Source organism: Callorhinus ursinus, unplaced genomic scaffold, assembly GCF_003265705.2.
Source record: "Callorhinus ursinus isolate GAN/ISIS: 27379988/994484 unplaced genomic scaffold, GSC_fseal_2.0 scaffold6, whole genome shotgun sequence".
Taxonomy (NCBI): domain Eukaryota; kingdom Metazoa; phylum Chordata; class Mammalia; order Carnivora; family Otariidae; genus Callorhinus; species Callorhinus ursinus.
This window is the reverse complement of record NW_027397068.1, coordinates 63,126,053-63,140,545: the sequence shown is the minus strand read 5'-3', so window position 1 is coordinate 63,140,545 and position 14,493 is coordinate 63,126,053. Positions and strand designations below refer to the sequence as shown.

The window sequence follows — 14,493 nt, the reverse complement described above, 5'->3', positions numbered from 1 at the left end:
TGGTGAAGCCTGCGGACTGCAGCTTCCGCCTGTCCTTCCTGACATCATGTCCTATGGATTTCAGACTTGCCTAGCCAGCCCCCACCATCACAAAAGCTCAGCTGTGCAGTAGCTCTTTCAATATGTATATCTCCTGCAGGTTCTGCTGCTCTGGGTGAACCAGGGTGATAACACCAGGTGATTTCAATATGACAAGGGACTTATTCAGGAGTGGTTAAGCCAAAGGGCATTGGAATAAAATAGCTCAAGGGCTATAAAACTCATCTCTTCTGCCTACATCTGTGTGAGGGCGGGTCCCTCAGCTGCAAAATGGGGATCATAGTGTCTACTGCATCCACACAGTATGAAGGTCAAATCCTCTCCTGTGCATAGAAGATCAGTGAGCATCTGGAGGGAAGGGTAACCACTGCTCTTCTTACACTGTGGCTCTATTCTGGGCTATTCATTCCCGGGAATGAAATGCCATTCAAACAAAAACCAGTCTGGCTTCCCATCTCATTGTTCGACATCTAAAGTTTAGGACTTTGTTTTGGGGTCACCTAACACGTGCTATGGCAGGCAGGACTGCACCTGTGCACCTGCCGACACCCGGCCCCACCAGATGCGGCAAAGGGAGGGCTCCGGGAAGTAAAAGAATAAAAGAGGAAGCCGAGAGCTCCACAGTGTTTCCTAAAGCGACTAAATTTTACCAGTTTACCAGCAGCGTTCTCCAATGGCATTTTAATAAGTAGTTTGGTTACAAGGCTGGAGATCTCTGGTAAGTAGCTCAGTCATGGAAATCCTGCTTTCCCTCCCGCCGCCGCATTTCCTTTTGGGGGCTGGCGGCACCACTGCTCCCTCTAGCGGTGCTGGGTGGGCACTTTCCTCCCTGGGAAGTTGGCAGGTTGGGCGTTCAATCTGGCACACGCATGCCCTCTGGTGGCCGCACGCCGCAGCGACTGTTCCCTCCGCAAGGGTAGGGGCTGCCGGTTGGGCATCTTTGCGTTTGCTCTGATAACCTTTTTTTAAGCCACAGATGTCACATGCCCCAGTAGAGCCTTTGATAGGTGGAGAAGATCTGCCTCTTTATCGATTTACTCTGTCACCAGCCGTCCGTGTATGACCTCAACCACTCCTGTCACCTCTCGGAGTCCTGTCTCCTCACCTATAAACAGAAGATTAAAGTAGATCCTCTACAGTTTTAACATTCAGGATTCAAGAACTCGTGATTCGGGGGCAGTCACTCATTCAACAAATACAGTGTGTCAAGTGCAGAGGCTCCGGAGTTCATCCAAGAGCAAGCCTGTGCAGTCCGGGGTCTTACATTGTAGCGGGAGGGGATGGATAATAAGCCATGAAAAAGAAATAAAGTAGTATGTCAGAAAGTGATCAGTGCTACCGCTAAAAATAGAGCAGATAAGGGAATCAGGAGTGGTAGCAAAGGTGAGGCTAAGATGATGGAGTCAGGATAGGGCTCTGCCAGGTCAGCTTTGAGCAGAGACCTGTAGGAGGGAGGTGGGGGGGGGGGAGTCAGTCATGCTCCCAGGCTGGGATGACTCTACCAGTCATTCCAGATCGAGGAAAACACCCTAGGAAGGCCCAAAGCACAAGGCTGACAGATTTGAGGACCGAAAGGAAGGCCGGTATGGGTAACTTAGCCAACTGGAAGGATATAATAGTGGGGTTTGGGGGGACCAGATAGGAAAAGGGGATGAGTACATAGAACCCTGTCGGCCTCTGTGAAGAATTTATCCTTGATTCTTAAAGAAAGAGGCCACTAGAGGGTTTTGAGCAGAGGAGTGGCATGATCGGCCTTATGTTTTAACAGGGTCTTAGTCTGCTCAGGCTGCCAAAAAATAAAACACCATGGGGCACCTGGGTGGCTCAGTGGCTTAAGCGACCAACTCTTGATTTCAGCTCAGGTCATGAGCTCAGGGTTGTGAGATCAAGCCCCTCGTCGGGCTCTGTGCTCAGCATGGGGTCTGCTTGTGCATGAGCTCTCTTTCAAATAAATAAAATCTGAAAAAAAACCCACCATGGACTGAGTGGTTTGGACAACATTAATTTATTTTCTCACAGTTCTGAGGCTGGAAAGTCTAGGATCCACCCTCTCCATGGCATGCAGAGGCTAGCCTTCTCACTGTGTCCTCGCATGGTGGAAAGATGAAGCCCTGCAGTGTTTCCCTCTTCTTGTAGGGGCACTAATCCCACCCCAGGGCTTCCCTTCACGCTCTCATCTAAACCTAATCACCTCCCAAAGTCCCAGCTCCTAAGGCCATGACAGTGGGGGTTAGGGCTTCGAAATGGGAATGTTGAGGGGCACGTTCAGTCCTGCGGTCCCTCAGGCAGCGCTGTGAGCTAGATGGTGTAGGGAGGGTGACTGGCGACAGGGGCGGGGAGAGCAGGCGGCTGGGGAACAACCCGGCCAGAGGCGGCCGTGGCTGTGTCTCGGACAGTGAGGTAGCAAGGGGAGGTGGTGAGACATGGCCAGCTTCTGGAGAGGTGACAAATGCAGAAGCAGTGGGATTTCCTGACAGGCTGCAGGTGGAGGCTGAGAGACCGAGAGGTCAAGGATAGCCAAGGGTTTTGAACTGGGCACCTGAAAGTTTGGGATGTATTAAGGTTAAGATGTCTATTTGTGAAGGGAGTTGAATGTGCAGAGTTCAGGGACTTCGTGGGGGAGTTGTCGCTGGAGATAATGACCATACTCTGAGATTTGTGTTCAAATCTCAGTCCTGTTACTGACTGGCTGCGACAGTCTTCGGAAGTGTCTCAACTTCTCTGAGCCTTGTTATTCAGGACATATTTGTTCATCACCCCCATGTATCAGGTACTGTGCTGGATGTGGGAATACAGGAATAGAACAAAGTCCCAGTTGTCATGGGGCTTACCTTTGGTGAGATAAAGATAATAATAAATGACCACTTGGAGTTGACTGAATGATAAAGTACGTAAATTGCCTCAAGCACTCGATATGGTGCTTTGTCTAATAAACAACTGATTCTACCCCCCTATTCTTGCTTCCTACCCATCAGAGGACAAATAGTGTTACATGTTTGAGGTGAGGGGTGGGGAGGGGCCAGAGGACATTTCGAGGGGCAGCCTTCCAGTTCTCCAGAAACCGTAGAACTGGCTTCCTAAGACTAAAATGTGTAATATTCTTACAGAAATTATAGCATGATATGTTACCTCCACAGCAGAATATAGTCTCTGATTTTTATTGTTTGGTTTTATTCTGGAGCCCACCTGAAACCAGCATAATGTTACAAATGAGATGGTGCTGGACGAGGCATGGTTAGTCTAACAAGCTAATAGCAAATAGCTGGGACGGTAGTTTGTTTTTGTTGCAATCAGCATCCTCTTAGTTAAAAGCACTACATTTCTTATATTTACAAATATATTCTCCCATTCTATGGCTTACTTTTTCTTTCTTTCTTTCTTTCTTTCTTTCTTTCTTTCTTTCTTTCTTTCTTTCTTTGATGGTGTCCTTTGACCCAGAAGAGTTTTTAATTTTGATGAAGTCCAATTTATCTATTTTTTCTTTTGTTGCTTGTGCTTTTATTTATCATCTCCAAAAATCCTTTGCTTAATCCAAGGTCATGAAGATTTACTCTCCTATTTCTCGTTAAGAGTTTTTCTAGTTTTAGCTCCTACATTTGGGTCTATGATTCACTTTGAGGTCGTCTTTGTATATGATGTGCAGTAGGTAGGGGCTGACTTCAGTTTTTCACAAGTGGATATCCAATTGTTTTAGTAGCATTTGTTGAAAAGACTTATCTCCCACTTCAGTGTCTCATTTAGTTTTTACAGTAGTCCAACGAGGTAGGAATTATTGTCCCGGCTTGCAAGCTAGGAAACTAAGGCCCGGGGAGATTAAGTGACTTGCCCGAAGCCCCGAGGAATTCCACGTAAGAAGTGGAATTTAATGTGACTCCAAAGGCAAGATTCTTTCAACAATACTGAATCGGACGTCTACTACAATGCCAGGAGTAAAACACACAGACAAAAAAGAGTCTTCATTTGATGCCTTTACTTTTTTTTTTTTTTTTTTTCCGGTTAGCTACACCGTTCCTGAAGAGCTGTCAGTGTCAAGAACTCTTGAGGCCAGGAAAGATAAATAAGCATACTTATTTTCAGAGAGCTAGTAATACAGTAGAAATGAGGAAATGTCCTACAAATAGGATGGCCTTGGAAGTGTGAAAATTAATTAAAGGAAACCTCACGAGAATGGGGCCGGGAGGTTTGGCAAAGGAGAGCTCCCAGGCCCTGCCACTCGCGGCTAATTGCAAATTCAACGGGAAGGGATGCCCCTTGCAGGTGCAAACTCCTTTACTACCCAGCGAGAGGAAGAAAGGCTTTGCTCGTCCCCTGGCAACAGCCCAGCCAATGAGAGACGGTCACAACCCAGCCAATAAGAAGCCGCTATGCTTCCAACTCCCAGTTTTCGCCAATGGACTCTGTTCGCAACACCTCCGCCGACTCTCCGCTTTCCCTGTAGAAGAGCATCCATCTCCTTTGTGCTAAGGACTTGCCCATGGTTTTGCCCCAGTGTGTTTGTCCTGGATTGCAGTTCTCTGCTATTCCCAGGTAAACCCATCTTTTGCCGGTAAAATACCTGGCAGTTTTATTTTTAAGGTTAACAGAAGTCAGTATTTTTGGTAAAAGCAACAGAAAACAGCTTTAGGAGACAGGGTCACGGGCGCCGGAGGGTCAGCAGGAGACCGGGCGACCAGCCAACAGACTGGAACCCAGGCAGGTGCCACGGCTGGAAAGCAGGAAGCCACGGTGGGTCTTGGGCAAAGGCAGCAAGGCCAGGACATCCCGGCCGGGTAGCACCCCACTGTCGACGCCGTGAGCCCGATTTGTGCGCAGGTCTTTGCGTTGGTAGGTCTAGATCCCGACCCAGGTGGAGCATCAGGCCGGCTTGTGCAGCCCGAGTTGTGTCGCACACTGTGGGCAGGGGGCCGAGGGGCACTCCAGCCTGTGCACCTCACACCCCAGGAGGAATCCTCCCAAATAACGGGGAGCAGATGCTCGAAATGCCTACTTGCAGGACAGGAGAGAAACCACTCTTCTCTCTGCTGGTCCAGTTGTGTTTTGTTTTGTTCTCATGGAAGAGCCACACTGTCTCCTTATTTTCAGTCCTCTCCATATTTCACATGACCTGTTTCCCTGATGAGATTAAAATCTCTCTGTGCTTAGGTGTTTTACACACCACTACCTTGCATCTCCCATTGCACCTTAAAGACAGGCTTACAGCACATATTTTCAAATTGCTGATGAGCCCTAGGGTACCCCAGGGACCACAGTCAGCTCTTCAGAACCCACGTGTGGATTCTCCTTAGCCAGTTTATCATAAGTTTGATGTTTTCCTTCCAGCCCAAAATGATATTAACGACTCTATGCTCACCATCAGTTGGGGATGAACAGGAGGCGTCTGCCCCTTTCAACATCAGCCTAATTCAGAAAAGGGGCTGTGAGTGGCTGGAGATGGATGGGCTCTGTCGGTGGAGGACCTGGGGCCAAGTTGTAGCTTTAGCCTTTCCCTACAGCTCCATTAATATCGCCTCATTGGGAAGTTCAAAATGGGACTCTTTAGTTTTCAAATGTTAGGGGTGCCTGAGAAGAGATGTTTGATTGCCAATGGCATAAGGAATCAAACAAAAGAAAGGCTGAACAAGCTTTGGAAAGGACAGGAAGACCTCCATTGCTGAGCTTCCTGGGCACCACGTTTAGACAATTCAGTTCCAATGCTCCTCTGTGCCTGACCTTGAACTCCAGAGCCCAGTTCTGTGGTAATGGAGGCTGAATGGCCTGGCAAGAGCTGTCCGCCTGGGGGACACCATGACTAAAGGTTGTACCAGGAACCCCTGAAATGTGAGGACTGCAGTTCTCCCAACAGAAATGCAGTGTGATTATCCAAAAAAGGGGAGTTTGGATAGGCCTGGAAAGCAAAGCCCCAGGCTGGCAAACATGTTCAGGGAAGCTACAGAGAAGTGAGGGAATGTGTGATGGCTGAGGGGGTCCCCAGACAGGATCCTGAGCAAGAGCGGAAGGATTAGACAGATGGAGGGACACCTCTCTATAGTCATGGCTGGAGTGAGGAGGAAAAATGAGGTGAGAATGTGGGGGAGTTTGCAACTGTGCTCAAAAAAGGTCCAGAGAGGAGGCCCAATGGATGGTTTTCCAAGTGATCTATTGAATGGGGGAAAAGAGATCCAGTCAGGATGAGAGGCAAGTGGATCAGGAGTCCGGAGATGCAGGAGATAATTTCTCAGTTATTTTCTCGTGCTTTTCAAGACTTTGTGTTTCTGAGTCTAATGCTCTTAGCACACGGGCACACAGTTAAAACTCACATTAGCTACCTCTGACCTTTTTCTCTCCTTGACTGAGTCAGTTTTTCCTCTGGTTCCCACAGCTCTTTGCAGACGTTTCTCTCATGGCTGTGACCGTATTCATTACCCAGGTGTTGAGAATGAACAGGAAGGTGGTGAAGTCCAATCAGCTTGGTCTTAACTGCTGAGGCTCCCACACACATCCCGGGGTCTTTCCACATTGGACTCAAACATGGTTTGATTAGGACCTTCAGGTGCTTGTTAAATGGCACGCGAGCAGAGAGCTAAATCCCCTTTTCTCTGGTGTAGTGTTGGGCGGGGCATGTGTGAGGGGGATGCTTGCAAATAAAGCTGCCCGTGGTCCTGACCTACACCTGAGCGAGTATGCATCGTGCCTCTCAGGCTCACACATCCTCCAAGGAAGGACTGCGTACAGTGTGCTCTGAGTGGGTCCTCCTAGCTCAGAATAAGAGCCTTCACTCTGAGGTCTCCAGAATGGTTCCTGTGGTTGGAGAACGACAGCCACCCTTCTGTTTTCTCCATGCCCTAATCAAATGTATGTGTTTTGTAACTTCTAAGTGAATGCAACCTAAGTGTCCATATATGCATTGCCACTAGAACAAACACCTACCACCAAGGTTGGGTCAAAGGTTTCTTAGAGATCACAAGAAAAAAGTATCTTCTTTGAACTGAACTGTTGAATTTTAGGAGTCAGTGTGAGATAAGTAACCTTGGAGACTTACGGTTAGTTCTTTAAAACAGTGCACTTCAGATGAACCCCCACACTAACAATATGTGAAATATCCCCATTTACAAAATGGACTGGGGGTAGAGAGTAAGATAAATAAAACATCGTGGCAAAACTTCCTTTAATGAAATCCACCAGTGGATTTAAAATATTCTATCAAAATCTAAAATACACATAATTTTAACACAATTCCACATGCTAGGTGACGTAGGTACAAGGGTATTCCTAACAGCTTTTTTGTAACTGCGAGATACTGTCCTTCCAACTGAGTAGTGATTAAATTATTGGCATAACAGAATGTTATGCAGCCTTTAAGAGAATGGAGGAGTTGTGACATGGAAAGATCTCCAAGATGCAGTGAATGTGTAAAATCAAGGTGAAGAAGTGTGAAGAATATGCCATCATTCCTGTTTGGAAAACTACATAAGCAGTTATATTTGTAAATACATGGAGCAGTTCGAAAAGATATGCCAACAGGTCCTACTGTTCACCTGCAATGACAAATAGGTGGCTGGGAGGAAGGAAGACGGTTAACTTTTATTTTTTTAAATCTCAAGTGTGGGTATTACCCACTCAAATTTTATTACACAGCCCCTCCTAATTAAAAATGCTTTTGTATCAATTGTGATACACCAATATTGAAAAATGATTTTTGTCAAGTCAATCAATTTCTAGAATATCCCAACCTAGATTTTTTTTCTCGCAATTAAAATTTTGGGTTTTGTTACCATTTCACTGTATGATACTGGGTGAGTCGACCACCTACATGGACTCAGGCTCTTCATTTGAAAATTGATGGCCTTAGACTACAGATGACTTCCAAAATTCCTTCTGGTCTAAGATGCTGTGGTTATAGGATTTGATTATGCAGTATTTGGGGAAAAAACAATAAATTGGCAAAGAGAATGAGTGTGTGTTAGCGAGTTTTAAACGGTGATGCAGCAGAAGTAACTCTTCAAATGTTTGTATAAACTTTGTAAATTACCTTTCATTTCTACTCCGTTCATCTTTGAAATAGCAAGGAACAACAAAAGAGGCATAGTCAACTGAAGAAATTTATTTTTTTCTAGGTACATAGATGACAATTATAGACAAGTTTTGATACATAGGAAAACCCTTCTGTCCACCTTTCTCTTTGCTAAGTGAATCATCACAATAATTTTTACAATTTTTAAAACAATACACAGCTTTCCTGGGCTGAAGCAATCGCAAGGACATATTGGGACTGGTATATTACAGCTACTTACAATGTTTAAGAACAGCAATGGAGAAAAATAAGTTATTTAAATATTGATTTCATATACAGAAAGTGCAATGTTGTTAGTTGTTATATAACTTGACAGTTTGTTTTCTCTATCGATTTAAAATCAAGATAACTCGAACTCCGACTACTATATTTTCTGGAAATAATACAGTACACACATGCAGCACTGACTTGGTGAACGGATTTCTCTTGCTGCAGTCATGAAAGCAAATTTTGCTATGTCAGGAACTGGTTTGCAATAGACTAGTAATTTCCAATTTCACCCACAACCAGGGATCAGGACAGAGAAAAGGGCTGCTAAGGGAAGGCCATGAAAATCCATCTGCTTCTTGGTTATCTGGGAATGTAAATAGTAGTTGGGGCTGGCTGCATTTCTTCTAGACAGCTTTAAAGTAAAAATTACACACAACGGATGTGTAGCTACCTGAGCCAAACTGCCTTTCTAGGTTTCTTTTGTGCTTTCCAAAGACTACACTTTTCATCCTTTCTCAACATTCTGTACCAAGTGCAACTGATTAAAACCGGATATTGCTGATGCCTAACACCTGTCTTCTGACAGGCAGCCCCTAAACCACCTTAGTCAAATGTCACACACACAAACATTCAGACTTTTCTAGGATCAAATTAAAAGTTTAAAGCAAAAGAACACCAAACAAATACAATTTAAAAAAGTTTTTTTTTGTTTTTTTGTTTTTGTTTTTAAAGCACAATAAAGTAAAAACCTCATCAGACCCCCTCCTATTAGGAAGATCTTCCCGCTGAAAATCATTCATGGTCCCTGAATTTGATTTTTCTATGCAAAGGTGATGACTTCCAAAGAAGAGTGACAAAAATATGGTTTGGCATTCTCAAAAAACTCAACTCCAGAACGTTCACCTTTTCTGGTGCCACTTTTACTGAAATGGAAATCTTACACTGAAAATGAACTAACACTGGGAAATATCACGCAAGATTTCTCTTCTTCCTCTATTACCGAGATTTCGTGACTTGGGTATGGTCAGCTTAAACGATGAGCAGGATCACGGAAGGTCAGGCCAAGGCACTGGGCAGCTGGATGAGGAGCGCGTGTTCCCGCACCCAAGTCCGCCACAGCGTGAGACACACACCTCAGCGGCGTGGTCACAGGTAGCCCTGCGGCCAAGTTACATTCTGCGGGGGCTGTGTGCACAACCCAAGGTGGCAAAAATGGGCTGTTCTTAAGATTTCAGTAGAAAATTGGCAGCTTGAGCTTTTTATTCTGCATTTCCACAACTTCTTCACATGGCATCTTATAGAAGGTGAATATTATTGTTGAAGAGACATATTATTTTTTAAATGTGTACCAAAGCATGAAAAAAATATATCACCTGAGAACATCCTTTACCTCAGAAACTTGGATCCAAGTACAGAGAGCAAATGCTGAAGATGGCTTTGTAAATGAAATCACTGCCCCCCCACCCCCCGAGGGAAATCGTTTTAATGAGTAGATGAAATGTTTAAGAGCTTTTGATCAAGGCTTTGTGTTCAAAGTGTTTCTATTGTAAATGATCACATTCAGTGCTTAAAATAGTTCTCATGATTAAGAATGTAAAGGAAACTCATTTAGTAAGCAACAGAAACCTTTTTTAGTTGCCTAAATTTCTATGTGCTAGAAAAATCAGACACCAGACTAAAAGAGGATGGAAAACACTACAATCAGTTGGAAAACAATTGAAAAGATGCAAATGTTAACTTAATACATGGCTAACGTGGTTTGTCTGGCTCCAAAATGAACTTTTATCCGAATTAAAAGAATTACCTCAATAAGGAAGGAGAACGATATCTGAATATTAAAAGTGGAAAAAAAAAACCTTTTAAAATATCTTATAAACCGCTTCCCTTTTAAAAACATCTTTCTGAAATATTCAACCTTACAATGACTTTGCAAAGCTAATCTGTTAGCTGACGACTGAATTTTGGGATGGACGTGGTCAGGAGTCCAAGTCAATACTGCAGCACGGTGACCAACGTGGTAAACAAAACTAAACTGATTAAAGTGAAGGTAGTTACTATACAGACACACGCGCGCGCGCGTACTCACCCACGCACATGCATGCACTCACACACACCTGATCTCAGAATTTCAGATAGCTTTTTACTAGATTTGTAGTTAGTGTAAAAACTGAAAGCCAACATGAACTTTGTGCCTGATAAACACCGCTACAAAATGAGCCATGTTAAAGTGAGGCAATTAGAAAAGCCCATTTTTGTTTCGTTTTGTTTTTGCTGAAAACATCTCACATGTTAGATGGCAGTCTAAGCTGAAGACTGGAAACTATGGTTACAGGGTAGTGAACACTAGGATAACTGCTTCAAAGCTTATATTAAGGCAAATAAAAGCTGATTGCTAGAAAGCAATTATTAAAATGTCTCTTGTTTACTTAAAGGAGAATAGGATTTTTTTTTTTCCCTAGTGCAGCCAGATTTTCTTACTTTTGAACAAACAGGCATGGTCAATAGTGTACAATGAACTCCCGAGTCTGTCACTTTGGCCTAGCTAAAGCCCGTCTGGCCCTCAGGTATCCTGCAGGGTGACACACGGAAGGGCAAGGGCGTTCTCAGACATGAAACCGGCTGCCCTCCCTCTGCTCCCAGCCCTCCCCCAGCGCGCCAAGACAGACTGGAGGCGCAGCATGTGTGGCAAGTTGGCATCCTGGTTCTTCTGTGTTCTGAAAATAAAAATAAGTGCTTGTCTTTTCTTTGGGGGTCGAAGAGAACCACACCAATTTCCTCGAGGGGGCTTTTCTGGAGAAGCGAGGGTCATCGGTCCTGTGCCAAGGTTTCGTGCTCTGTGTGGCCATACACTAGGCCTTTCTTCTGGATCTGGTCTGCATGTCCCGAGGAGGAATTGCATTAGCATAAGCACAGTGAAAGGGTGGCTCTGGTCCAGGGAGCTCCATTATGGGCCTGGCTACATGGCCTCGGGGCCTGGTGGCAGTTTGAAGAGTCTGGCTGCAGACACGAGCTTGCTTATGTGTCTCTCCTCCGTGATGCCGGCCTCCTGAAGGCAAGTGTGGGACAGAGAAGGCACTTGGCCCAGTGTGCTGAACCCGGCTTCAGTGAGGGTGCTGGTGTACATGGGCAGACCGATGGAGACCAGCCAGTCTGACACAGAAGAAACGCATCCGGGAGAGAGGGGCTTTCTACAGATTTCTGTGAGTCCACCACTTGGGATCTGGACAAATAAAGAAAGCAATTTTATAAAGACCTGACACAGGCTGCCGGAGGGCTCCTTCTATACCTAAAAGGAACATGACTCTAATCCGACCCTGCCAGACTATTAGAAAGTACTCGGGCCATGAGATGTCAAAAGACCAAGAATTCTTTCTCAGCTTCTCAAAGGTGAGACAAATCTTCAAGGAAGTTTTTCAGGTTCTAGAAAGTACTTGGAATTAGATCTAACCCTAATAATGTCCCCAAGTCTCCAAACTGTAAGCATTTCTAGACCCTGCTATTTTGTCTGCTGGTGACCTGCTTGTCAAGGAAATCCCTAGGTGCTTCAAGAGGCAGGCCTGTGTGGTAGTGTGCCAGGCAAGATACTCCGTGGTCAGAGTTTTTATAAAACAGATTTTCCACTGTACTTTGAATCTACATTAACCAGGAAATTAAATATTTCATCAATGTAGTTATAAAGAAATTAAAATACAGTAAATACCAAGTGTTGGCTAGGGTAGGGAAATGGACATTTACACTCAACTTCTGAAAAGACCAAGTACTTCTCTTTCAGGAAGATAGTCTACTAACAAGTGTGCAAATCCCTTGAGATCTTGTGCAGGCTTGTGTAAGCAAACCCCCTTAAAGCAATATATACTCAGAAATTAACCTTGGGAGTCTATACAAAGATTTATTATATCCTTTACTACATTTTTTGAAATAATAAGTTGGGTAAAAATTTAAATGTTTCAACAATATAGGATTGGCTAAATGAGGGTACATTTACTAGAGCATTCTGACATATTGAGAAGACAAATGAATGTTTAGTAACAGATTCATGATCTGATCACTGAAAACGGGTTTCAAAACTGTACATTCATTGTATGTGCAGATAAATGACAAGATTTTTAAAAAACTTTTTCATAGTGCTAGGATTATGGATCGTTTTCATTTTTCCTTCTTTCCAAAACTGTATTTTTAAAACTTTGTAGGCTATATATTCCTTTCCCTCCAGGTGTTTCCTTTTGATAACAGCCGTGAGCCCAGGCCTACTTAGTGGTTGCCAGCACGCGCATCATTCGGTGCTCTAACTAAATGGACTCAAAAGCCGAGCTGGGGGTGGGGGGGACCCCAAGCACCCGTCGCTCACCGCCATGCGGTGCTGCTTCCGCAGTAGCTTCACACGGATCTGGTCCATGTTGGTGGCGACGTCCCTCTCGGGCTGATCTAAGTCCTCGGCGTATCTCTGCACCAGGGCTTCAGGGATCCCACAGCGGCCGTGCTGCAGGGGAGAACAAAAACGTGACATCAAGGAATGCAGGGAATTTTTTCTTCAACAACAGCAAACACAAGGTAGGATAAGGCACCGGTAGCTACTGGAAAGTATCATTTCATTTGAAGTGACTATATCTATAGTCAGGATGGATGTTTTAGAGAGAATGTGTTTACACTTTGATCTTTCTGGTACTGATGAGCTCTAGGAAAATGTTTTGAAACGTCAAGTAAAGCAGAACATAATCGTCTTGTATTATCTGAGCCAAGGACCTCACCTCACTCCAGCGGATCATCTTGCGGTCTCCTAAGCTGCAGGGGAGCAGGGCACACTTGCGCCCTACAGGGAGCCGACTGTTTGCGCTGAATCTCTTTTACACCGCCGGGCCCGAGGCCAGCACTTATGTAGAGAACAGTTCTCACTACTTACCATTCTGAGGGGTTTGTTCACTGAATATCGAGGAGGAGGAGCAAGGGGTGGAGGATCGTACTGTAAGGCATTTGTGGTCCAAAGAATTTTAAAACCAGGACTCCCAGGAATGCATTATCACAGAATACGCATTTCTAGGAATAATGTACAGCTACATTTATTATCATTTGTCTTCAAAATCATTTTGGTATTGGTAGATCTACTCTTTTTTTTTTTCAAATAAGCAATGAGTTTTCATTATATGAGTTTAAATGAGTTTTTGCAGTGTTTTTGGTACAGTGGGAGATCTCATAATCATTCCGTTACTCATACAGATAACCATATCATATAATTATGTCTGAAAGGGGTTCTGTAATTTCCAAAGTGTGTTCACATTTATTTGCTCCTAATAATACCTGCAGAAGGTAGTTATGCAGATTATTAATCCCATTTTACAAACAGGAAATGAAATGGGGATTTGTTAACATCTACAAACATACAGGTTCAATAAAACATTGAAACTGCAATTTAGGACTGTCCACTAAGCCGGCCCTTTCTGGAACCAGTTGTAGTCCTGCTTGATAGCTCTCCCTGCAAAGTACGGCTGCCAAAAATTAAAAATAAACAAAAGAAGAGGGGGGAAAAAAGGAGAAAGGAGAAGTCCAAGGCTGTATTTGTGTTTCATCTGGACGTGGCTCCCGTTCATCCCAGCGCCTGGCACCCGGCAGCAGAGGGCCCGGCTTGGCCCCCCCCCCGCACCCCTCCCCCAATGTCAGCGGGGCCCCTGCAGCCAGGTGGGCTCCGTGGGGCCCCTGGGCGGCTCTTCTCACCTGGCTGCCTGACTTAAAGAAGCAGAGGCCCGTAAGGCCTTTGGTACCTTATCTGAGTATGGCTCCTCAGTGAGATCGATGCCTTCAGCTCGTAACTTGTTTTCCGTGAGCATCTCCAGATCCACTCCCCGAGCGCAGGAGATCTTCCTGGTCAGAGCCGGGCCCAGCTTCACGCCGTGCTCCTGGAGGCTTGTGCTCCCCGGGAGCTCAGAGAGCCAGGGCGGTGGTCTTGCACTCGGGGGGCTGCCAGGCTCCTGTCCTGAGGGAGGCCTGGAAGCCGGAGGCGAGTGACAGTCACCGGGGCTGCCCCTCTTCATGGGCAGGCTTGGCACGTCAGGGCCAGGAGGGCTAGGGTGGAGTCCGTTGGCCAGGCGCTCTCGGCTCTTCTTGGCGGGAACAGGCGGTGGCTGGGCAGGATGCTTTGCCTCTGCTCTTGCCTCGGGGCCCCTCTGCTCGGCATCTAGGCCTTCTTTGGTGCCCGGGGG

At 45.3% G+C, this 14,493-nt stretch overlaps 1 protein-coding gene across 1 annotated transcript in view; it reads right to left on the bottom strand.

The window, feature by feature from the left end:
• Positions 1 to 8,099: 8,099 nt before the first annotated feature.
• SASH1 (SAM and SH3 domain containing 1) overlaps positions 8,100 to 14,493 on the bottom strand; it is a 193,251-nt gene continuing 186,857 nt past the window's right edge. Inside the window, 3 exon segments of the mRNA XM_073894060.1 lie at positions 8,100 to 11,519; positions 12,648 to 12,779; positions 14,056 to 14,493. Of these exon segments, the coding sequence (XP_073750161.1) occupies positions 11,256 to 11,519; positions 12,648 to 12,779; positions 14,056 to 14,493 (834 nt within the window). The 3' untranslated portion in view covers positions 8,100 to 11,255.